General features: G+C 39.2%; 1 protein-coding gene across 3 annotated transcripts in view; it reads left to right on the top strand.

Annotated features, from left to right (window-relative positions):
- LOC109926779 (beta-amyrin 11-oxidase-like) overlaps positions 1 to 25,220 on the top strand; it is a 105,064-nt gene extending 79,844 nt beyond the window's left edge. Inside the window, exons 11-12 of one of the 3 annotated variants that reach the window (XM_048595413.1) lie at positions 5,887 to 5,974; positions 24,070 to 25,220. In XM_048595413.1, coding sequence (XP_048451370.1) covers positions 5,887 to 5,974; positions 24,070 to 24,210 — 229 coding nt within the window. In that variant the 3' untranslated portion in view covers positions 24,211 to 25,220. The remainder of the gene's footprint in view (positions 1 to 5,886; positions 5,975 to 24,069) is intronic. The other 2 variants (XM_048595415.1, XM_048595414.1) reach the window with 2 other exon arrangements.
- The last annotated feature ends 1,811 nt before the right edge of the window (positions 25,221 to 27,031 follow it).

The following is a 27,031-nucleotide window of genomic DNA, read 5'->3' as shown; positions in this document are numbered from 1 at the left end:
TTGTTCGAGAAAACAAAAACACAAATCTGGAAATGTTCTTTCACATCTGCAGTTTGAAAAGGACCATCCCACTCTGATTTCTGTGTCCTTTGCCTTCTGAAGCCTGAGTATAACCGCATCTCACTTCTAATAACTTACAGATTCAGCACAGATTTCAGAAATGTCTGATCATCATGATTGCTCCCTTTTTTTGAACAGTAGATGCTAATAATACTTCTACTATCACCATTTCCCTCTTCTTGAGATGTATATTTTATTCTTACCCAATTACTGCTCCCTTTTGCCTTGCGCCATCATCCTTTTTGTCTTCCATTTATAAAATGCCATTTTCCTCTCTACATCCATTTTTCATGCCTCTATATCTATAACTAATGAATGTGTCACCATGGATGCTACCTGGCCTATATTTTCTGTTTTTATTTAAAAGGAGCATTTATTTAATGATGAATATTAGCTTGGCTCCATATGTTAGAAAATTAGAAAGTTTGGGGTTCAAATCCCATTGCAGGTCACCATCAGCACAAGAAAAATCAACCTCCTGTTTGTCATTAATTTACTGTACCATAATTTTATATGCTGTGTGTCAGGGAAATCGCTTTCAATGAACAAAGATAGTATTAGATCATTGATGTATGGACGCATAATCAGCAATTACCCGAGAGGCATTCTCCTGTTAAGTGCACAGGGTCGGCTGATTCTGCTCATTTGATTTACAGTAAAGCTACTCTAATCTTTCAGTTGAATCTGACAGATGCTTTGCACAGGAAGTGGGTTGAAGGTTGCAGCTTGACTGAATGAGTCAGGTGTGAGTCACAGCTTCCTGGGAGGATAGATCAATGTGCTATGCTGTTAAATTAATGAACAGCAAAAAGCTTTTGAGTAAAATGTTATCACGGGAAGAGCTCCTCTCAGAATAAACCAAAATGGTTGTAGCAGGAATCTCCACTTGGAAATGAATTTTTGTTTTTAATTTTTTTGTATGTCGGTGACATAATGACACGTTGCAATTCAAGGCTAAAGGTGAAATATTGTACGCTCTTAAGAAATTCTCATTGCTTAAAGAAATTTGAAGTTTGTGTCTTGGTGAAACCAAAGGACAGTGGACCTGCTCCAATCCATCATTAGATCAAGTAGCCTGAGACAATTGATGATCAAATTCACATTCAGATTTCTCCCTGTCATTTCAGGTGTTACACTTTCCAGGGATAAAAATGGTCGATGTGAATGGAGGCATAGAGGATGCATGCTGGAGAAGCAGTGTTTAAATTTGTTCTATTAACATTTGATTGTCAATTAGCTGCACTTGTGCAGAATGCTCATGTTTCTGATTATTTGAAAAGTGAGTTCTCCCCAGTAGCCTGGTCAATATTTAACCCTCAATCAACTGTTGAAAGAGCAGATCTCCTCATTTGTTTTGTTGCTGTTTGGGGGAGCTTACTGTGTATATTTCTCGCATACTTCCTGTGTTACTGCAGTGACTGTTAAAAGAACTTGTTCACTGTAAAGCCCTTCTTTGCTGTAAAACACTATCTTGAGATGGCATATGGGACTATGTAACTGGATTATCTCTTTCTGTACAACCAGGAAAATGAGAATTCCTTTGATTGTTTTAAATGTGCTGTGCATTTTACATAAATGTGAACCATGGAGTGGTTACAGCACAGACGATGGTAATTTGACCCGTTGTAGAAATGACATTTCTTTGCAAGAGCAATTTGGTTAGTTTTGTTCCTGAACTCTTTCCCTGTAATCTCTCTCCCTCTCTCTCTCTCTCTCCCTCTCACATTAGCATTTGCAATTATCTGGTCTTCTAAAGGCAGTCCTTGAAGAAAGGTCAACTGACCCGAAATGTTAACTCTGATTTCCCTTCACAGATTCTGCCAGACCTACTGAGCTTTTCTGGCAACTTCTATTTTTGTTTCTTTATTTAAAGAGGATTGGAAGATTATGGCCAGTGTCTCCCTTTTCCCTCCTTTACCTTATTCAGTATCTCATTTGATCTTAGTAATGTAAACTACAACTACAGGGAGCCTTTTAAATGCTCCTTTAACAATTTAAATCCATCCAGTTAGTCAGGAATTGATGTTTGGGCCAGAGATGATAGCTGAGACATAATACCAAGCTGAGATGAAGAATAAAATGCTCTGGGCAGGTTAATGATAAACTGACTGAGGCCAGGCCTTAAAAGTTGGGGAAGAAAGACAGGTTGTGTAATAATCCATAATACAGATGGGCAGCTTCATTACCTGAAATCTTCCGGAAACTGCAATTGGAAGTGGGGTTGTAGGGGGAAAATTGAACCTGAAAAATGATCAGGATGGGTAGATGGAGAGAATAGTCCAACTGGAAGACTCTAGGATAATTACTTAGAGGTGAAATTTTACAAGATTAGTCTAAATGTATGGGTTGTTGTTTGCTGTTTATTACTTTCCTTTACAAACATGGCTGACAGGAGATTCTGCATCTTGGGCTGTTGTGGGGAAATACCAAGAGAATAGTGCCCGAGTTAATGCTAAGTATTCAACACTTTAGGCTCAATTTAAAAGTGGCTGAATCATAGAATCATAGGGACAGCATCAGTCTTCCATTTGTTGGCCTAAAGGGCTGAAGACATTTCAAATCTTAGGCCTCATAAGGACACTAAACCTGAAAGGGAGGAAGAACTTGAGTTTCAGCGGAGAGAGTAGAGAACCCAGAGCTATCCTTCTTAGGCTAGGCAAGATCACACACAAAATTTTAGTTGAAATATTCAAAATGGTGAAATTTTGGATGTGTAATATAAGGAAGAACTGTTTCCACTAGCGTGAGGCTCTGTAACCAGAACCAGAATTTAATATAGTTAGCAAAAGAACTAGAGACACAGATGGCAAGTGGGGTAGTGGGGAGAGAGGTTTAGTTGGCTGCAAGAACAATGGTTGAGTCTCAGCTGCCACCCCCAACACGCCAATGCCCAGCACTTTGATCAGGCATTGGATGTCTATGAACAAGTGACGTCCACTCTAAGAATCTGCAAGCAACCCTGCACAGATTTGCTTTCTAAATAGCAAACCCCACCCTGGTCTGTTACTGGGATATCACTATTAGTGTGTCCTCTCACTTCAGGACTTCAGTTGGCAGCAATGTGGGAAGGCCAGCCATGGGCCTTGCTGCCACAGATTATTCAGAGTGCAGGCAAGAAAGTGATACAGTTTCCACTTGTCATTAGATGCACCTTTGCCACAGAACTCGCCACACAAGGCACTAAATTTTGCTCAATAAATCCACAGCACAGAAACTGATCATCTGCTTCAAACAGTCTGTTGGGGGTTTATATTACAAACCCACTTTCATTGTGTCCCTTTACTAGCTTTCTTTTAGTAGAATGTCCATTTTAAGCATTAACCGTTTGTATCTGTGTTTTGTCAAAGGCAGTGTGTTCTGTGAAAAAGCTTGCAGTTTGGTTTTGATTAGTAAAAGCCACTTCCTGCTGTACAAAATGAGCTCACCTCATTCTTGCACTTTATTGATGGTTTGCTCCTGTTCATTTCGGGTTGTACTGATAACTGCAGTGCAGTTTTGAAGTTACAAAAGTTGATGCCTGATTTTGGTTTTTGTGGTTAATCTCATAGACCTGTGCCAAAAATGGAAACACAAAATTTTCATTCTGTTATTAATTTCACTCACTGTCCCCTGTCTCAGCCATCTGATATCTGTCGCAGTGTAGAGGAAAGTTGTTCGATCACTTGTAATCCCAGCATGAGAGTGCCAGGTGGAAGCAACAGTTGCCGAAAGTGACATTAGTGACTGATTATGTCATCCAAGCAGTCTGAAACAGTACCAACCCATCATCTGTCATTAGCTTTCTATGAGAAGTAAACAGGACAGTTTAAAAACCAATCAAGCAGAGCTGGAGTAGGTATTTGGCTAATCATTCTCTTCCTTCCCGTAGATTAATGTGAGATTCTAGACAGCAGGATACAATTAGCATTTATTAGTCGGAAATACAGAAATCAAGCCCCTTAATTTCCTCCGCATCTTGTCGTGTGGTCCACATCTTGTACGGTGTTGCTGTGATCAAATGTACCTTATCAGACAAACTGTTGAGATGAGTGGAAGACTGGTCTGAAGAACTCATGATTGTGCAGTTGCACAATATGCCCAAAGACACAGTGGTCCCATGTTATCTTCCTGCATAAAATAAAGTTGACAATATGCCAGTATATTTTTTTGTATCCTCACGACAGAAACAGTTTTTTCAACACACAGCTTCAAAATAGCAGGGTGATATCTCTAGCAAACTACAAGTAGAAGATAAGTAAGTCGAAGATAGCTATATAATACAAATTACATATGTAAAATCAATTCCAATCAAATGCTGCGTCAGGGTCTCCAAGCATTGTTGATGGGGAAAATATACAATCATTTACATTCTGGCTGCATTACAGCCACCTTTCAGATGAGGTGTGAAACAAAAACTTTGTCTTCTTTTCTCGGCCATAGCACTATTCAGGGAACAGGAGTTTATCCAGTGCCTTAGCTATCATTTATCCCTCAACCAGTACCTTAAATTACATTATCCGGTCATTGCTCTTTATTCATTCAAGGGATATGAGCATTGCTGGCTAAGCCAACATTTATTGTTCTTGAGAAAGGGCTGCTAAGCTGCCTTCTTGAACGTGATGTGGGATTTTCAAATAAACTGTTGACTACAACCTGGTTTCTTGTGATTTCTGGCCTTCTTGAACCACTGTGGTCCTTGGATGTAGGTACACCCAAAGTGCTGTTGGAAAAGAGTGGCCAGATTTTGATGCAGACGGTGAAGTAGTGACAGTATCTTTCAAAGTCAGGAGGGGTGTGGTTTTGAGAGGAATTTTCAGGTGGTGGCATTCCAATGCAGCTGCTTCCCTTGTCCTTCTCGGTGGGAAAGGCAGTGAGTTTGTAAGGTGCTATTGGAGGAGCCTTGGTGAGTTGAGTAGCAGATCTAGTATATGATGCTTGCTCCTGCCACTACGTCAATGGTGAAATAAGTCAATGGAGGGTGGTGGATAGCATGTCAGTCAAGTGGGTTGCTTTGTCATAGAGTCGTACAGCACGGAAACAGACCCTTCAATCCAACCAGTTCATACCTACCTGGAGTGTTTGATCGCCCCATCTGAGTAGATGGAAGTTATTCTATCAGTTGGGCCTTGTAGATGGTGAACAGGCTCTGGTGGTTAGGAGGTGAATTACTTGCTGTAGAATTCCTAGTCTCTAACCTGCTCTTTTAGTCACTGTGTTTATATGGCTCGTCAGTTTCTGGTCAGTAGTAAACCCTAGGATGTTGATGCTGGGGGTTCAGTGCTGGTAATGCCACAAAAATGTCAAGGGGCAAGGTTAGCTTCTCTCCTGTTGGAGGTAGTCGTTGCTGACACTTGTGTGGCATGCATGTTATTTGCCACATGTCAGGCCCTAGCCATTGTTCATGTCTGTTCCATATGGATACAAGCTGCTTCGCTGTCTGAGGAGTCGTGATTGGTGCTGAACATTGTGCAATCATTAGCGAACATCCCCACTTCTCGTTGTATGATTTAAAGAGAAGGTCACAATGAAGTAACTGAAGATGGTAGGGCCTAAGACACAACTGTGAGAGCCTGTAGAACTCTTGCAGAGATGTCTTGTGACTGCGATTGATGACCACCAACCACAGCTATCGTGCTAGGTATGACTAGTTTAAAAAAGAGGTTCCGTGATTTCCTGTGTTGAATAAATTCCATTAAACCTTTTCTCCTTGTTCCTTGCAGCATGAAATTTCATTTTAAAATCCTGGAAACTCCCAGCTGGTCTTAAAGGGCTGGTGAATTTATGTCAAATGAAGTTAAAATATACCAAAACTGAAATGTAAATAATAATTATAATGTTATTTTACAGAAATGCTGGTCAAGAAAAGCTCCTGTGCTGTTTTGGAAATGGATCTAGAAACTGTATTGGCATTGATTTGAACAACATGATATTGAAGGTATTTAAATTATACGAAGCAGTAGTGAAAGAGACTAATACATGAGCTTTCCTGCATTAAACTGACCCATCACCTGTTGCTGATTCTAATTTCATTCAAGTTTCTTAAGAATTGGTTCATTTGATAGCATTTGTGGAGCTGGGTCAGTGGAATTTGTTTCATGTGCTATCTATAGAATTCCATGTCTCAATTTAGGCTGTCGTCCCAGTCATGTTGTGAGAGTGTATTTCATTGTTTATTCAGTAAACCCGATGAAGAAATCGGACAATGATTCTCATTGTCCGCTCTGGGTATAGGGAGTTTTCTGGTATCTAGCTAACATTTCACCCTCAAGTACCCTCAAATACCGTCAAAGGATTTAAGGTTACAGGGAAAAAGGGAGGAGAATGAGGTTGAGAAACATATCGGTCACGATCGATTGGCGGACTCAATGGACTGAATGGCCTAATTTTGCTGCTACACCTTATGGTCTTAAGCAATCCAACCCAAAGAAAAATACCAATATATTCATTTAAATAACGCCTGTGCAGCCCTGCTTTGCGTAACACAACTATCACACGTTTGCTTAGCATATCACTACTCCAAAAGTAACTTGGAACATTTGGGTGATGTGAGGAATGCCAGTATTTGGTTTGCTCTGAAGTTTGCCAAAATACAGTTATTCTATTTACTATTTTAGCTAAGTGCCAACCAAGATCATTTATTTAAATACATAAGATAGCAAGATTGTTCCTCCCAATGATTTGATGGAAAGTTGCTGGCATTAAAAATGTTGACTTTTTTTTTAATCCATGATTCAGTATTCTTTGACAAATCTTTGTAATGTAAAACTTATTTGCAAATCTCAACAAGGTCAACACCATGTAAAGTTTATGTTTAAAATGATCAGTTGTTTATATCAACAGTTGAAGCAATAACTTATTCGTTGGTATTAATGTCTCTTTCAAAATTATTGGTTATAAACTGAGAAGTGTTCTATTTATTTCAGGCAGAAACATCTGTGTTTACTCACCAGTTCTCACCTTAAGGCACACTATCATAAAAAGGTCTAATTGTGACAGACTTCACTTCCATTTGTTCTACAATTTGGAATGCAGATTTAGTTTCTGCAAACACTGTCTCTGGATTTCCTCATGGTTCTAGTTTTTCAACCTTTGTCAGGTTTCACTGAGCTTTTTCAAACAGGAAAAAATACTCATGATTGCGAAAACTGACCTCTTGAAAACTCTGATATTTTAACTGTCTCTGTGTCTGTCTTTAAAGTGTATCTTGAAAAGAAACTTATAAATTCTGAAGCCACTAAAGTTGTTGCCAGTATAATTTTAAACTAATGATGGACAAAACTACATTTGAAATTTTCTTGAGGAAAATTAAAGTGCTATATAAGTAAAGATGACTGAAAAGTAGAATTCTGTTCAGCAGTAATTCAAGGCCAATTGGACCAGCCATAAAAATATTGTAGCTACAGACCAAAGACCAGCAATTGCGCATTAAATAACTCGCCTCCTTGGTGGGTAAGGTGTAGAAAAGGAGAACATCAGGAAAAGACACATTCCTAGGTATTAGGGACTGAAACCCAAGAGACTATTGAACAAAGATAAAAGATAATGTGATCAAGCAAGGGTACCACAGACCAGGGATACATAGCAATGGAAATAACGCATTCAGCCCCTAATGCATAATGTGTTATTTAATAGATCATAGCTAATTTGACAGTGCAAGAATCAGTGGCTCAGTGGTTAGCCCTGCTGCCTCACAGCCCCAAAGACCTGGGTTCAATTCCACCCCCGGGCGACTCTCTGTGTGGAGTCTGCACATTCTCCCCGTGTCTGTGAGAGTTTCCTCTGGGTTTAAAAAGATTCCTAATTTGATTTATACTTTCCATTATAGCTGTCACTGTGTATAGTAGACAGAGTATGTCCACATAACCATACAATAAGAAGTGAGAGCACTGTTTTAAGAAATAGATTGTCCATGGTTCTGTTCAGAGTGATAATTGTGACTCCTTATTTGGCCTTGATGACTTTCTCTACAAGCAACAAAGCATAGAATCCCTAAAGTATGGAAGCAGGCCATTCGGTCCATTGAGCCCACACTGACCCTTCAAAGAGCATTCCACCCAGACCCACCCACCTACCTTATCCCTGTAACCCTCCATTTCCCATAGCTAATCCACACATCCCTTGACACTAGGGGCAACTAAGCGTGGCCAATCCACCTAAACCAGAACATCCAGAGGAAACCCGACAGACACGGGGAGAATGTGTAGACTCCACATAGACAGTCACCCGAGGGTGGAATTGAACCCAGGTCCCTGGTGCTGTGAGACGGCAGTGCTAACTACTGAGCCACTAATTGTTTCACTGTAAAATTAGCCACGATCTATTAAATAACAGAACAGGCATTAGGGGCTGAATGTGTTATTCCTGTTCCTATATATCACTGATCTGCAGTGTCCTTGCCTGATCACTTCACATTATCTCTTATCTTTGTTCAATACTCTTTTGGGTTTCAGTCCCTAATACCCAAGGTGTGTCTTTCCTGATGCTGTCCTTTTCTACACCTAACTCACCTTCCTGGTTGGTAATTTAATGCAGAATTCCTAGTCCTTGATCTGTAGCTACAATATTTGTGTGGCTGGTCCAGTCAGTTTTTCAGTCATTTATAATACACGAGACATTAGTGTAAGATTCAACAGTGGCAATGCCAGTGAACGTATTGGAGATGGCCATTGCCTGGTGCTTGTGGTAAAAGTGTTACTTGCCACTTATCAGACCAAACCTGGATATTGTCAAGGTCTTACTACACATGGATACTGACTGCTTCAATATCTGCGGTATCTTGAACGGTGTTGAACATTGTGCAGTCATCAGCAAACACCCCCACTTTTGACGTTATGACCGAGGGAAGCTCATTGATGTAGCAGCTGAATATAGTTGGGGCTATGATGCCATTCTGAGCTATTCCTACATTTGATGTCTTGGGGTTGAGATGTACTGCCACCAACAACCATAACCTTTGTCTTAGGTATGACTTTATCCAATGGAGAGTTTTCCTCCTGATTCCCATTGACTCCAGTTTTACTTGGACTCCTTGATGTCATATTTTGTCAAATGTTGCATTGTTTTCAAGGGCAGGCAATCTTGCCTGACCTCGGGAATTCAGTGTTGTCTTTGGACCAAGGCTGCAATGAGACCGAATATGGAATGTTGCCGGTGTAGCCAAAACTGAGTGTCAATGAGCAGATTAATCCTATACAAGTGCCACTTGATAGCACTGTTGATGACCTAATCCATCACTTTGCTGATGATTGAGAATATATTAATAGCGTGGTAAATGGCCAGGTTGGACTTGTCCTGCCTTTTGTGCACAGGACATACTGAGGCAACTTTGCACATATTTGGGGAGATGCCAGTGTTGTCACTATACGGCCTGGAGGAAGGTTTGCTATGGAGTTCTCCTGGTGTTGATATTTAGACCCTTGCCTCTTTTTAAAATGATCTAGATCTTGGTGCACAGGGACCAATTTCAAAGTGCAGTTCGCACAAAATTGGGAAGAATTGTAAACTGTGAGGAAGATAGTGTAGAACTGCAAAAAGACTGACAAGTTGGCAGAGTTGGCTGATAGTTAGCAGATGAAGTTCAGTGTGAAGAAGTGTAAAGTGATACACCTTTGTACAAAGAACATGTACACCATTTCAAATAGTACCCTTTATATGTACATAATTCATTAAAGTTGTAGACAGGCTAGCGAGAGCTGTTAATAAAGCATGCAGTAATGTAGACTTCATAGACAGTGGCATAGAGTCAAGTGCAGGGAGGTTATGATGAACTTTATAAACACTGGTAAGGTCTCCCCTGCATTGTTGTGTACAGTTCTGGGTGCCACACTGTGGGAAAGATGTGAATGCATTGGAGAGAGTGCAGTGGGGTTTATGAAAATGGTTCCGTGGATGAGAAACGCAAGTTATGAGGAATGATTGGAAGAATTGAAAATGTTTTCCATCCAGAGGACAAGTTTTCAAATCATGACGGATATTGTCAGAGAGGATAGGAAGAAACTGTTCCCACTCTTAATGGAGATTGGTATTCAGTTTAAAATGCTCAGACAGCCAGCGTAGACATGATAGACCAAATGGCTTCCTGCACCACAACAATTCTGTGATTCACTGCCTTTAGCTGTTTCTTGATATCACGTGGAGTGAATCAAATTGGTTGAAGACTGGCACCTATGATACTGGGGACTTCATGAGATAGCTAAGATGAATTATCCACTTGGCGCTTCTGGCTGAAGATGGACAGTAAACATTTTAACCTGTCTTTTGCACTGCTCTGCTGGGTTACCCCATGATTGAGGATAGCAATGCTTGTAGAGCCTCCACATTCCTGTTGGTTGAAAGATCTTTAAGATCTGTATCTAGTCTTTTAGTACTTCTTTGCACATTCCAATCCTATGTAGCGTTTTCCCGGTATCGTTGAATTTCTATATCTGACGTGCTACTGGGGTCTAGTCTTGCAAAGGATCTTGTCTGTAAGATAAATAAACAAATCATGTGCTGACTAAGACTGTATATAAGGATTTGGGAATTCAATACTGGTCCTTGTTGTTCCCTTTAAGCTGCCGGCTGCTCGGGGATCCACAAGTGCCAATTGGTGTGCGGGCACATCAACTTCCAGTTCGGGAAGTTGCTGTTGTACACCGACTTTGGAGTTCTCTGCAAAATAAAAATTAGAGGGAAAATGCTGGTCCTGTAGAACAAGACAGAAATCATGACACACAAATTCAGTCCAATCATTCAGGTGTTTAGATTTCATTCCCCACATGAACAGTTGGCCCAAACCGATGGTCAGTGTTTACTGAAGGTGATGAGAGTCCACCCACAACCCTGTTTCATTTCTTTCTGGGAACCCTTTCGGAATAGAGTGCTATTTCTCTTTCCTAACATTCTTACCTTCCTTTTCTTCCTTTTAAAATGCTTAAAACTTGCTTTTTTTAAATTCTTTTGTGGGATGTAGGTGTCACTGGCATTTCCTGTGTGCTAAATTGCGGGATTCATTGTGTAATATGAAGTCGAATTAACTGGCAATAGATCAGTGGGATTGGATGGCCTGTGTTTATGCTGTAGATGCTGTACATTACAGCATAAGGACTGTATCCACAAACGCTCATCTGAAAAAAAAAATACAAAGTGAAAACTGGTGATATTTGTATGTTTGAAATAAATGCTGCAGCTTGCTTAATCTTTCCTGATAGATGCATCCTCTTTATTCTGCTAACATCCTCGTAAATCTTCCGTCAGAGTTTTAATATCGTTTTTATAGTACGGATACCAAAGTGGTACTTTAAGGATGGTGTAACTATGGTTCTGTATAAATGCAGAGTTATCACCCTGCATCTGTATTCTCTTCCTCTAGAAAAGAACACCACAACTTTGTACTTTTTATAGACTTACTAACTACTTCTGCTACTCTTAGTGATCTACGTATCTGTTTTTCCATATGTTTTTGCTTCTCAAACTCATGTAATTTTTGCCTTGTTTCTTTTCCCAAGTAAATAATTTTCAGTAACCATTGTAACATGAATATACAGGCCCATAAATGTCACCTATCCTTTAGACATAGCAACCACAAACACCACCATCTCAATTTAGCAGTCTTTATGGAGAGGCAAGATGTATTGGCCAATTTAACAAAGACTTTTTTGCAAGTTCCTCCTTACTTTCCTAGAGCAATCGATAATGCTCCAGTAGACCGCGGTCATTTATGATGCATCGCTAGACATTTGCACTCTTTGACTTCTTTCAAAGGAAGCAACATCCAAAAATGTTTGTGAAAGCCCTCAATACTTAATTAGTTGCTTAATTAATATTGTATGATTACCTGTTCTAGTACTGGGCACGTAACACATCCTTTGTAAGTCTTGGTCTCAGTATCCATTCTCCTTACTATACTGCCACCTGTCACTTCTCATTCAGTTTTACTCCCAGTTCCACCCCATGACATAAATAGCCTCTGCACTTAGGTTCAATGGTCAACTTCATCCACACAGGAACGAGTATTTCATACGTGTTGGTCGAAGATCAGGACTGGAGCTTCTCCGCTACATGCTAGATCCCCGTACCTGTTTAACTTGCAGTTACACCCTCCTGTCCCTAGCCGTTGACCAACTCTAAAATACTACTCAACCTAAAATAGGTGTTATTGCCTCTGGAAAAAAGTGTCCTGGTACCTCTAGTCTTCTCTGCCTCATAAGATCTGTAGCTCTGACTCCAATCTAACATTTTTGCATTACACACTCTTAACACAGATATGATTGCCTGGGCTGCAGTGCTGTCCTGAAAATCCCACATGCTGTAGCTATTTTCTACACCATGTCTAATTTTTTAAAAAATTTATTTAATAGTCAAATGTATGGTTCAATTGGTTATTTTAATAAGTTTTTCTAGTCCATTATATTAATGGTAAGTTGATGTTTCTCAACTCTTGCATGCTCCACCTCTTCAAGTTAATCTTCTAAACTCGAGCAGATATCAACCGAGCCTGTCCAACCATTCCACATAAGACAAACAACCCATTCTATGTATTAGTCTAGTAAACCTTGTCTGAACACTGTCCGACGTACTTGATTTCATCATTTAAGAAAGAATACAAGACTATACACACTACTCAGATGTGATCTTGTCAGCACCCTGTATAACTGAAACATATCCTTCCTAATTTTGTATCCAATACCCCTCACATTAAATGATAACATTATATTAGCTTTCCTAATTGGTTTATTGTCACGTGTACCTAACTACAGTGGAAAGTTTTGTTTACGAGCAGTACATGCAGCTCATAGTAAGTAAGAACATCAGATCATAGGGTGAAAAAAAACTTAAGACCGAGGCATACAGGTTAAAACATTAGCAAGATCAGCATTATTTGAAGTTCATTGATGCAGTCCATTCATCAGTCTAATAACAGCTGGGAAGCAGCTGCCCATGAACTTCCTGGTGTGTGTCTTCAAGCTTCTGTTTCTTCTGCCTGATGGAAGAGGTTGTAGGGGAGCATTACTGGGGTGGGAGGGGTCTTTGTTGGCAACCTTTCTGTGGCAATGAGCCATGTAAATAGAGTCCATAGATGGAAGTTTGACTTCCGTGTTGTGCCTTCTTGACCCCATGCTAACCTTTTGTAATCCATGCAGAAGAATACCCCAGAGCTGTTTGCACCGCTAAGCTCTTGCAATCATTCACCATCTGGATAACGCTCCTTTCTTATTTTTCCTACCAAAATGGACAATTTTACATTTTCTCCACATTATACACTATTTGTCAGATCTTTTCCCACTCATTTACTTATTTATAATCTCTTTGTTTCCTCCTTATGGCATCTTAATGACTGACTTTCAAAGTCATCAGCAAATTTAGCAGCATACCATTGATCCCTTTATCCAAGTCATTTATATAAATTGTAAAAGTTAAGACCATGGCATTGATCTCTGAGGCATACTACTTGTTGCAAAATGGCCCATTTATGTTTACTGTTTCCTGTGTTCTAACTAAGAGCCTAACAGCAAAAATGCAGAAATAATACAACTCTTATTCACTCATCAGGTTGAATGCCCCATTTCTCATTTCCCATAATAAATGTACTTTAATAATTTGTATGTTAAAGACCTATTCAGTAGTTCTTACAATCATTTATAATTATGATACTGTAATAAATATCTTGGGATGCTGCTAACATCAGAACAAATATTTATAAGCTTTGTGTTTGCTAAACTAAAAGTGGACTCATTTAAGTCTTCACTAAAGGTTTAGGAACATACAAATAGGAATAGGCCATTCAACCATTTGACCTCTTCCTTCATTATTTAGATCCGGGCTGATATGTACTTCATCTTGGTTTACTGCCTTTGTTCTAAATCTTTTGTTACCTTAAAAAAAAATTTCACTTTTGAAAATTTCAGTAGGCACAGCATCTGCAGTCTCTTCATAGAACTACAGGAGGTTCTGCTATAACGCGTGTTCTGGCAACGCAAATTGGCTATAATGCGATTGACGAATAGGGGAATGGTATTAGTAAAACACGAACCTTGTGTTGGCTATAATGTGATTCCAGTGTCACATGATCAGTTCGCAGGCTTTGTCCTGAGCATGTGCCGAAAGATCCCCTGCGCTGGTATCAAGGATCCTCGCACTGTGAGAGATACTGCACAATTCTGCTGTGTTACCCACAAAATGCGGGGACAAAGTGGCAAAAAGATAACAAGAAGCGTCCTGGTGATAAAATTGTGGGTGGTGTATCTGAAAGAAAGCCTATAATGCTGGAAGAGAAGCTAGATGTTGTAAAGCGTTTTGAGTGTAACGAAAGAACATGTGATATTGCTCGTGTAACAGGAATGAAGGAGTCTACCTTATGCACCATGAGAGACAATGCAGAAAAGATTAAAGCAAGCTGTTTTGCCAGAACAGGTCTGAGTGCGAGCAAATCTGTGAGGTCACAGACAAAGGAACTTGAGGAGATGGAGCGGCCTCTAAGTGCGTGGCTGAAAGAACAAATGAAGTGATCTGGGACCACCCTTCTCACCATAAAAGAGAAAGTGTTATCAATTTATTAAGATCTAACAAAACAAGCCAAAAATCCTGCAGATGTGCCTGCCTTTAGTGCTAGCAGTGGCTGGTTTGCTGGTTTAAGAATCGCTATGCTTTTCATAACATAAAGTTACGTGGTGAAGCTGCCAGCACAAACAAGGAGCATGCGATGGCATTTCCTCCCATAGCAAAAAAATTAATTGACAAAGAAGGTTACAACTTAGATCAAATTTTCAATTTGAAGAGATAGGTTTATACTGGAAGTGAATGCCATCAAGAACCTACATTTCTACGAATGAAGCACACGCTCCAGGCTTTAAGGTGGCAAATGATTGTGGAGACTTAAAGCTTAAGCCTGTGGTGGTGTCCCACTCTGCCAACCCGCGAGCCTTGAAAGGTTACCTTAAGTCCACTCTGGGCACCTACTTTTGGGTCAAGCAAAGAAGGTTGGATGACTGGACAAATTTTTTCTGACCTTATTGTTGATGTTTTGGAAGATGCTTTTAGAAAGTATTGCAGGGAAAAAAATGTGGATTTCAAGATTCTCCTCATCCTGGATAATGCGTCAATCCATCCTCCCACTATTGGTGAGCTTTCTGAAAACATCAAAGTGTAATTTTACCCCCAAACACAACCTCTCTCCTTCAACCCATGGACCAACGTGCAATAGCAGCTTTTAAAGTTTATTATTTCAGGCGCACATTTAAGAGGCTGATTGCAGCCACTGAGCGGGATAGGGACAGTGTCCTTCAATTTTGGAAGAGCTTTAACATCAAGAATGCAATTGATATTATCGTGGTGGCCTGGGGTAATGTCAGTAATGGGGTAATGCATTCATACAGTTTGGTTTCTCCCAGATTTTTTCAAGATTTAAAAAGCTTTGATTGTCAGAGGAGCTCCCAAGAATCAAAGAACATTGTGTTGATCTTGCAAAGCAAGTTGGATTTGAAGAAGTGGAGAGTGAGGATGTTGAGCTGCTTGAGTCCCACTGTGAAGACCTCTCTACAGCTGATCTACAATAACTTGTCGCTGAGGGGGAAGAAGATGAAGAAGATAAAGTCCAGGATGCAGCACCACGACAGCTTTCCACTTCTGTTTTGTCTTGTATCCTGTGGGAAACTGAGAAGCAGTTGCAGTGATTACAATGCAGAACGCAGCAGGTAGCAGTTCGTGAACTAAGATCTTCTTTGACATCCTATAAACTGCTGCTTCTTGATCGAAGAAAAAGAGCAAAGCAGCAGAAACGGGATGTCTTTTTTTTAAGCCAGCCCCCAAGAAACAGTCAGAAGACAATGAATTACAGCCATCCACTTCTGGATCAACTATTTTTCACCCTAATCCTGCAATCACAACTGCACCTGAAGGTGATAATGATGATGATGGCCCTCAGTCCCTGCTTTAACAGCAGAGCTACCTCAGAACCTCCTCCCCCTTCCAAGTCATCTTGACATTTTTTTCAAGATAAGATGATAAGTTTACTGTTTTATTATTATTACATGTAAATTAAACATTTATCCTTTGTGTTACGCTTTTGAGTCATTTTGAGTGGGTTTTTTTTTGGTGGTCTGCCCCAACTCCCCTCTTGCCATTGGCCTCGTTATTTCTATATCACCATTTTCTATATTGTGTCATTTCACAGGAACACATCTATCATGTTATAGCAGAACCCCCTGTGTACATTGTGCAGAAATTTTCTGATATCCACCTCCTTTTTGGGAAACAAGCTTTCTAATTTGTGTTTAATGGCTGAGTTCTAATTTTAAGATTTCATTCCTTTGTTCTGAATTCTCCGCCATAGAAAATAATTTTTCTGCATGTAAACTATAAAATCCCTCAATCATTTGACTTGTTGAAGTGAATTCTGCAAAATCAAGAGTGAGTGATGCAGAATAAGGGAAAATTCAGGTGATTTCCTGCTCCTAGTCTAGGAGGTTTATTTTTAAATGCAGGCTATAAATATATAGAATGATAGAAACTGTGGTGTGAGCAGAATAAATAACTTCTTAAAAAAAAAAAATTCAAAAATTTCATGACACCAGGTTAGAGTCCAACAGGTTTATTTGAAGACTCAAGCTTTCGGAGTCTCGCAGATAAATATTTGATGCACCAAATGTAAAAGAGCATATGGAAAGAACAAGGGAATAGGACTAAGGGGATTGCTTGAGATCTCCTGTGCTATAGAAATGATTTGTATGTATTTAATATATTTATAATATTGCATGCATATTTGTACATCTCCCACACCATTGCTTGTAGTCAATAGGATGACTAGAGGAAAGATTTTCCTATTGTAACAGCAGTAACCTAGTTGAAGTGAACATTAGTGTCCAATTGTCAATTCTGCGGCAGCATGAATCACTCAGTGGTACAGAAGTTGAGTATTATTGAAAAAAGAGACCTACTGTCAAAACTTTACACCTTTCAGCGCAGACACGCAACGCCGCATTTCAAAAGGAATAATAATTTATAATACATGAGAAAAAGGTACTGATTGGTTAGCAATTGACTCTGAGGCATTGTCATTGGCGAATGCACCAAGGAACTCAGGTCCTCCATGCTTTTGGTAAAATTATAAAAGGTGTAATGCTTGCCAATGTTCCTTTTTTGCAGCTGAGGAACAGTCTTTGCTTTTGTATATTTGTGGCGTCTGGCAAGCCAGACTGAGGATCTTAAATTGTAGCTGAAACAAGAATAATATTGATAGGATGCTGCCACCAAGCCAAAAAGATGTTCAGCCAATCTCTCAATTGAGTAATGCGATAGATGAATTTCGGTACTCGTGCAATGCCAGGTACATAGATCGTAGGAGCCATTGACTGGCGGATCATGTCAAATGACACTTTTGCTGTGCGCGATAGGTAGAGCACTAACCATACTGGACTTATCCATGCTTTCAAAGCTCGGAATGTAATATTTCCATTAGATGTGATTTTGCGATCAAATAGAACCTTCTAAATAATCCTGTGTGCTAAGCATTGCACTAACAACTAATTTAATATTATTAGTTGGGCATGCAATGTGGCTTATTTACGCTTGCTAAAAGCTATGTATTATTAACCACTGGGACCTGTCTTCTGTGGGCTAGTGAACGTATGCAACATTAATTCAAAAAAAGACCCCAACAAAAGCATGGGGGAACACTGGTTCCTTGCTGCATTCTTCTAGCAGCACCTACATCAGAGCCGACTTACAAACCAGTCCTCATGTAAATTGTAAATAAAAACCAAAAGAACTGCGGATGCTGTAAATCAGGAACAAAGACAAAGTTGCTGGAAAAGCTCAGCAGGTCTGGCAGCATCTGTGAAGGAGAAAACAGTTAACGTTTCGGGTCCGGTGACCCTTCCTCCGAACAGTTGTTGCTCATATAAATTGTCACTACCTTTTAAAGTTTGGTATTCATGTACCTGTTGTGATAAATGTAAGACCGAAGACTTCCGCCGCAAGCCTTTACTTCTCAGCACCTGGAGCAATCTAAAAGGAAATGTACAAAATATAACTAAACTGGAACAGGTATTTACAGCAATTCACAGACATTTCTATTATAAAACCTAAAGTTAGTGCTAGCTACTGAAGACGGAACCTAACAGATTGATAAATGCTTATAAAATTCGAAATGTTGAGTCATGAGGGGAGAAAAAAGGATTGTATGCCTGTCTAATTTCTGACAATACTTTTGACATTTTGATATATGAGCTGTAAAGGTGGTGACATTCATAAGGTGCAAAGATACGAGAAAATGTAGGTTAATGCATGAAGGCATAGACAACAGTAAACATAAGTGTAGGATGTAAGAGAGTGGAAGTGATTTAGGAGTGATCATTGCAGAGAAGCCAATGTACAGGAGCTATTAAATGGGACTAAATTTGATAGGAAATCAGCATCCATTTTCTTTTTAAGTGATGAACAAGCAATCACAACTTTAAGATCTGAGCCCCATTTTCCTAGGGCTGGAAAGCTATGGACATTAAAAGGAATCAATAATATTTTAAAAAATCAAAAAAAAACTAACAAAAAAATTTGCAACTTTGTTTTCAAACAGGCCTTTTTTTAGCCAAGCTTTTCAGGGACTGTAGGGCTGAAGTTCTTTTTATTCTAAATTCAGCAGTCAAAAAAAGACTGTACAATAGGTACATGAATTGGAAAGGTTTGGAGGAATATGGGGCAGGAACATGCAGGTGAGACTAGTTTAGTTTAGGATTATGTTCGGCATGGACTGGTTGGACTGAAGGGCCTGTTTCCGTGCTATATGACTCGAAGACCTGCCAATATTGGCTTGCCCAGAATAGCTGAGTGCAAGATGGTAAGGCTGTAATTGTGGAGGGTGGCAGGGTTGTGATGGTGATGATCCTGCTGCTGCTGTAGCCCACATTACTTCTGTTGGCCTGGAGAGTCACACCTCCTCTTTCGACACACACACACACACCCCCACCCCCCCACAACAAATTTCAAGCATGCCCCAGATTGGATTTCATTGGCATCATCAAACATGGAACAAGGTGGAGTGAATGTTTAACACCATAACCAGTTATAACCTAACCTGGCGTTGAAGGCTCAAGGTCACGAATTTGTATATTGCAAAAGATCTACTGCTCTTTTGCTTTAGTCACTGCCTCGTCATTGGTGTTAACAGAGCAGTAGGCTCATTGGCCCTATTTTGAGGTTATTATCAGGCAATAGAAATGGAAGTTGACTCCACAAAGAAACAGATACAAAGTATTAGAGGGAAGGAAGCGGCGACTTTAATGGGAGTATATTGAGCAAAACTGGCAAGAGAAGATTCCACAGCTGTAATAGAGCAGACCTTATTTTCCTATCATTTAAATTTAATGAAAGGAAAATTTTCAGTGGTTCTCTGGCAGGCCCACAATCATCCCTATGAGAGTCTTCATTCTGTGGTACGCTAACTATAACTTAACCCACTGTTGGTAGTTTGAACAGTGCCATGTGAGGCTGTAAGTATAAATAAAAACACCATTATAAATGTAAGTTCATTTGGCTAGTGGACCTGAACAACAACTGAATTAATTAAAAAGGCAACATGCCAACTGCAGAATTGTATCAGAATTAATCTGCCTGATTTAATGCATATTAATGTGATTGTATTTCATCCATCTCAGATTCGAAGCAGTGACATGAGGCTGGTGCCACATGCTGAAAATAGAATTCTACTTACATTTCTGTCCTGTGATGATCACATTTTCTAGCTTGTTACTAGTTAACTCGTACCTTGATTACTGACTTACTTGGCTGAATGTTAGTCACTATTACATTCATAATATTAGAAATACAACAGTTTGTATTCAGCAAAGTTCCATAAACAACAATTACTAGATCACTTGTTTTCGTGATGTCAAATGAAGGAAAAATATTGGCTGAGACATTTTTGCTCACCATCAGCATTGTTTTTCCCCTCTTATTGTTAATTTTCTCTTTCCCTTCTAGTCCCAGTCTGCAGCAGTACATTATTTTAATTTGAAATCTCTCAGCAAAGCAAAATGACATCTCTATGAGCAAACTTGCATCTTCTGTGAACTGAAATTTGCACATTTTGTGTGCCATATATAGGGAAGAGTACTACAAAAGTAAAACATACCCATACACCATAGTCTCTGTACATCATGAACTGCACTGTCTCGCTTACGCTCAAAAGACAAAAAATATCGATTGTCAGAAAATTTTGTTTAGGCTAAACCAGACAGGTGTATCTATTTGCAGTTCCATTAATTACACAGATGTAGAAGACACAGGTGGTAAGTAACTAATATTATAATGGTTAGCTTCTCTGATAGATAATCTAATCCGAAAGTATTAAAATGTGAAATTTCTTGTATCCTGTTCCAAAATATTTTTACTTTGCCCTTATGGTAACTGATGATTCCTATTTCCATCCCACTCCACCCCCAATTCCATCTTCACCATTTCATGAAATCCTGTTGATACAAGACCAGAGCTTCATTAAAACATTGAAATTACACCGGAACAATTAAATAGCATCTCGCACAACAATTTATGGTCTTTGTTCTAGCACAGTACTCTAACAAATCATATTTAAGTCCAGGTGCCCAGATCATTTATGTTTACTAGATGATAAGCTGCTGGTCAGAGTCTTTATAACAGTGCACAATGAGAAGAGTTTGTGCTTTTCAGGCAGTTTGATTTGTTTGATGTGAACGTGATCCCTTCGATAATAGTAAAGCAAGCAGAATCTTAATATCTGTGGTTACCATGGGATGTAGATTTCTGGTCAAAAGAATGAACTGTATAATCATTGGCAATGAATTGGGTTCTCAATGTTTCATGCCAATTAAAATATTCTAGATCCATTGATGACTAAAATGAAATATGGTGCTGTGGATTACAGTGGAATTGCTGTGTTTGAGCAGTCCATATTTAAATATTCTTTAATGCTTTGGAGTCAGTCTCCAGGGGACAGTTGTCATCTTGACTAATTGTTAATTTAAAAATAAGACAGACCATTTACTAGGTATTATGACTCAGTTGGGAGTCTTGACAGGGACACTGAGCACCAGGGTGGGACCGTATACACTTTTGCAGGAAGAATAGGATAACAATATTTTTCAAATGGAGAGAAACTATTAAATGTTAGAGTTCAGAGAGATTCGGATATCCTTGTGAATGAAAGACAAAAAGTTAACATTCATGAACAGTAAACAATTAAGAAGGTAAATGAAATGATATGTTGGCCTTTCTTGCAAAGGGATTTGAGCACATGAACAAGGAAGGCTTATTGCACTTGTTGCAGCTGTTCAATGAGACAACTCGCCACCATCGTCTCAAGAACAGTTAGCAGTGAACAATGGATATTGCCAGCAATGCCAACACTTAATGAGAGAATTGAAAATAATTTTATTTGGCTCTGTTGAGAGCACAATCTTCATCTGTACTAAGGAAAGATATACCTGCCTTGAATGTGGGTTCACTTTGTAAATTCATGGAATGAAAGGGCTATCCTTTGAGGAGATGTGAAGTAGAATGGGCCTAATACTTCCTAGAACTTAATTGAATGAGAAGTGACCTCATTTGAAACACGAGATTTGAGAGAGTTTGACATGTTTAATGAAGAAAGGCTGCGCCTCCTAGCTAGATCCAAAGGTAGTCTTAGGATAATGTTTTGCATATTTAGGACTGAGATGAGTGGAAATTGAGAGGGCTAAGAATCTTTGTATTCTCAACCCTAAAGGACTGTGGATGTTTAATCATTGAGTACATTCAAGCAGACATTGATAGATTCTTGGAATCAAAGGGATAATGTGATTAGATGAGGAGGAGGTCAAAAATTTGCCATAATCATGTTGAATGGTGGAGAAGTCTTGAGGGGCTGGATGGCCTATATTTCCTATTTCTTACGTTAAGATTTGGCAGGCCAGGGAAGAAGAACAAGCCAAAGTGAAATTCGACAACACCACCACCTGGAGAGGAAGGAACAAGAATAAAGGATCATTACTCTACTGTGACAGTCAGTTGCCAGAGGCTGCAAGTGAACTCGCAAAATATTTGAAGGGAACAAATTGAACGATGTAGAGATAAAAAAAAAGGAATGTATGGTGTCTTTCACAACTTAATGAAGTTTGCCAGAAAATTGATTATTTGTAGTCACTTGCACTGTAAGAATTGCAGCAGTCCATTAGTGCATGAGACCCAACATAATACAGTCAGAAAATAACCAGGTTATTTGTTTTAGTGATGAAGTTTGAGGGATAAGTATGTGTTCAGACATCAGGAAAACTCTCCTGCATTTCTTTGAATCTTTTATTTCTGGTTATATTTTAATATTTCATGAAAAGAAAGCACCTCCAGTTGTCTAGCACTTGCCCAGTACTGTACTAATGTGTGAATCTGGATTATATGCTCATGATACTGCGGTGAGTTTTGAACTCCCAATGAGTCAGACTGCAGTATTACCACTGAGCCAAGGACACACTAAAGTAATGTAGTGTTAGGGAAATGTCAAATCCATGCTTAAAACATTACAGGTACCAGGAAAAGGGTTCATATCAAATCTAACAGTGAAATGTGGATTTATTTGAAAAGCAAAACCCAAATTATATTTACGTATGGATTTTCAGTGGCAACCTGACAAGTGTACTGAAATTAGTATTGTATATGTTGGTTGCAAGATATACTCTCAGATAGCTAAACAGCTGCATTGCAATAGTGTTGCCAACAGTATGGATTCAATTCCCACACTGACTGAGGTTACCATGAAAGACTCACCTTCTCAATCTCACCCCTCACCTAAGGCATGTTGACCTCCAGGTTAAACCACCACCAGTCACCTTACTCTAATGAGAGAGCGTAGCCCTTTCGTCCTTTGAGACCATGGCGACTTCACCTTTTATACATGTGAAGCTGCCACAACACCAGATCTAATTTGACAAAAAAAACGCAAAAACCTTCCTCCCCCATTCCCCTACTGTTTGGTTATTCAGTAACACAATAGGGCTGATGCTATGGTTCCAGTGAAGAACTGCTGACTTACTATATGTAACTGCAAAAAAAAACTGACCCGCATTTGTACAATAACATTGCATTAGTTTATTTAAATACATCCGTGGTGTTCTGGCTGTGTATCGCTTGTATTACTGTGATTACTATGGGCTCTGGTGATGAATATTGAACACCAGCAGCCATTCAAGTGAAACAGCAGAAATTTTAAAGCCCCCTTTTACATAAAGGCTGCTTGAAAATTTTAAATGGACTTAGTACGCAGGGAGACTCTGCCATTCTGGAGATCAGCCCCATGGCTTTTTGAGAGAAGTCCAAACTTAGAGAACCATGGTCTAATGAACTTTAGCTGCTAGACCCTTCCCACCCCCATTAGAGTGTCCTGAACATGTCAGGCATGGAGTAGCTATCTGACACTTTGGGCTTCTGTTGTCCTATTGTCTGAACCTGTGTGTCTGTCCCCAGAGCTATAGCCCTGAACAAACCTGTTAGTTTCTTGGGCTTCATTTTATAATTTGTTGTTGAACTAATATACTATAACAATAATGTAATAAACTGAAGTATTTGTATGGTTGAGAATCAGGTACATAGACCAATGGCTGAATTTCCTGTAGGATGAAGCTATTACAGTAAGGGGTTGTGGATGAAGGGAGCATATTAATGCTATGTTAGTAATCCCACCCTGTAGGAACAAAAATAGGCAAATCAATACATTGAATCTGTTCCACAATTCAGTTAGACCATGGCTGATCCATACCTCAAGCTCATCAATCTACCTTTGCTCCATATCTTTTAATAGACTTTTATTTGAGAATGTTGATTTCAGTTTTGAGAGATTCAAATGATCAGCAATGCACAGTATTTTAAGTTACCCCATTTGTAAGCAGTGTTTCTTTAAAGTATGACACAGCGAATTTTTCCTTGTGTGTATTTCCTGATGCATGAGGTCTCCAGGATCACTTAAATTTGTCTTGTTGTACGTCATTTCGTTTTGTTTCTTATTTCTTAACTTTTCACACTTCGGATTTAATGTCTGATGTTTGTTTTTTCAAGACAACAGCTGGATATTTGCTCAATCACTACTGCTGGCAATTGGACCCTCCCAATCAAAGCCTGGAGTACAAATGGCTTCCTGTCTCCCGACCTGCTGAAGACCCCAAAATTAAGTTCACATCATGTTCCAGCAAAACTTAGTTCTCTCCATCAACTGCTCATGAAATTACTTATAGTTCACTGCATCATTTGTCAAAGAACAGTGTGATCAGTGAGTCACCATACAACAGTGCAACGTGATAACATCACTGTGAGGACCGGATGCAATTGTGTCATAATTCAGCGTGAGATTTTTTTGGTGTTGAGCTTGCAGTAGGTATCAAATGTCTTGTTTTTTTGCTTTTGAAGGACAGAGCAAGAAAATGTAGCTATAATGTCCTCATTTTACTGTAGAGAGTATCTTTATTAAAATAGTTTTGACTTGAGTCAGTAGTGAATCTTTTAAAACTAAATGTGGCAAAGACTTGAAGGAATAATTTCCCCAGTTTTATCTCTGCCATGGACCATGGCTTATTGTGAATATGGGTGTGTACTGCATGTAATTTTCCAACCAGCAGTTCCTGATAGACACTGCCAGTAGGCAAAACTTTAAAATGATCCTTTTAATATGAGCTGGATACATTAGACCAAGTACATGATATAGCACTGCTTAAGGACGTATATCCATGGTAACCACTGTAATCAGTAGATTTTTCATTCCTTTCTGTTACCACTATTCCATTCCCAATCTCCTAAGTCTCACACTGAAGAGCAAATATTACAATATGGATTCCTACCTCTGAACGTAGCGCACATAGAATCATTGACAATACCAACACACTGGATTGGGTAATGTCAGTTTTCAGGGGTCACTTAAAGGAAAAGACAGCTGCAAAAGTAGCTGCTGTAATTGTGAACCATCTCCCTTCAATTTTCTAAACAAGTCTTTGAACATCACCTGTAATCAAAAAGCACTTTATACTCTTAATTATAAAAAGGCTTCTTAAACTCATCTGCTAATAGGTAATTATTGGTTTAAAAAGTGCCATGTGCCTCACTTATTCCAATCTACAAAATGGTGTATCAGTTATACTGCTACGGTTGCAAACCAGACAACACAGGCCAGATTTTCGTGTCTGTTTGGAGACAAAAATGGCAAAAACTCGTTTTGTTGCAAATTTGAATTTCTTGGCCTTTTCAACCCGTGCCATTTTTAAATGGTTATTCTGTGGAGTGGACACAGTCTAAGTTCATTCCCCACACGTTGCTTATGAGGTCCTTTTTTGCAGAGCCCTTGAAAGATCGGTATTTCTTGTCCCACAATTCTTCCATTGTGTCTGGTAAATTTTGGAATATGTCTGAAAACTTGCTTGTTTAAGGGCTTGGGAACCGTGTGGGGAGCCTGTTGAGGCAGAAGCACCATGATAGGTGCCACCAAGTTGCACAGATATCCCAAAGAAAACTGATTTCTATTCTGTATGCTCTGTTTTAAATTCTGTTTCTTTTTAAAATGGATAATCTTGCTGGACTCCATGGCTGAGGCTCATCATATGATTATAAATCAGAAGCTTCTGGAAATATGTTGTATAGATATTCAGCCAAAACTGATAAGATGGACTTGGAAACAAGAGAGGGGAAAGATTTAAAAGGGACCTGAGGGGCAACATTTTCACACAGAGGGAGGCTCGTGTGGAATGAGCTGCTCGAGGAAGTGGTAGATGCAGGTACAGTTACAATATTTAAAAGACATTTAGATAGGTACATGAATAAGGAAAGTTGAGAGTGATATGGGCCAAATGCAAGCAAATGGGACTAGTTTAGTTTGGGAAACTCAGTCAGCATAGACAAGTTGGACCAAAGGGTCTATTTCCATGCAGTATGACTCTGACTGTACGAGCTGTCTGCTTCCAGCCAGCTCTGGATGAAGGAAAATATATGTTAAAATGGTGCAGATGTTTTTACAATTATCTTTTCACCTTGCAATGGATATTTTGATTGGGGAGATGTAGCTACACTGTTAGCTTAATGATGTCGGCATTAGTTCATCGAAATGGGCCCTCAGCACCAGAAATGCCTGTCTTTGGCACATGACATATCTGATCTTGTTGAATTATTGAAGTACAGAAGTTCTGAAAATGTAAGATAGTTGTCTTAACATCACAAGAAAAGCAGATCACTGCATCTCTCTCTCTTTCTCTCTCTCTCTCTGTCTGTGTCCCTGTCTGTCTGTATCTATCATTGTCTATTTGCCTCTCTCCCTTTCTCTTTCTGTCCCCTTCTTCTCCCCCTGCCCTTCTCAAAAAGAAATTTCAGACTTCACCTGCCAAGCTGAACTAACTTTCCGAGTACAAAAAATACCTGTCTAGATCCCAGCTCCCAAGAAAAGAATTGCTAAAGGATAAGGCAACTGATAAATTCACAATTCAACACTAATTCACTTGACTCTTGATTTTATTGTCATCTGTACTTGAGTACAGTGACTCTGCCACTTAAACTAATACTGATTTTTTTTTTAAAGAAATTCATAAGTTGCTACTTTTTTTTCTGCTTGTGTACTTTGTGTTTGAGAATGCAGCAGCAAAACAACTCCCCTACATTTTGATGGTTTGTTAACGAGCTGTGTCTCTGATTTCATCTTGAAGGATTTTGCTGTGGAAACTAAAAAAAAAGGGTTTTGGGAATACCTCATGGTCTACTTCAATCAGATACAGGATAAAGAAAGAAAATCATCCATCAAACAACACATCTCTGTCTCAAGCTTAAGAGGGGAGAAACAATCATATTTCAAATTTACCCAATTCCCCCTTTGTCCATGACACAGGAAATTGTTAAATGGTTTGATAACTTCAAATGTTATTATTAGAATTAGCATTATAAATTAGATGTAATTTTACTTCAGTGCTTATCATAGGGCTGTGACCAACAAAGATAAGCTGACCATTACATTGGTCAGCATTATGTAAGTCAAATGTTGAAATGTATT

Source organism: Rhincodon typus, chromosome 3 (assembly GCF_021869965.1).
Source record: "Rhincodon typus isolate 14 chromosome 3, sRhiTyp1.1, whole genome shotgun sequence".
NCBI classification, from domain to species: domain Eukaryota; kingdom Metazoa; phylum Chordata; class Chondrichthyes; order Orectolobiformes; family Rhincodontidae; genus Rhincodon; species Rhincodon typus.
The sequence above is the reverse complement of the archived record's forward strand: the minus strand, read 5'-3'. Positions and strand labels throughout refer to the sequence as shown.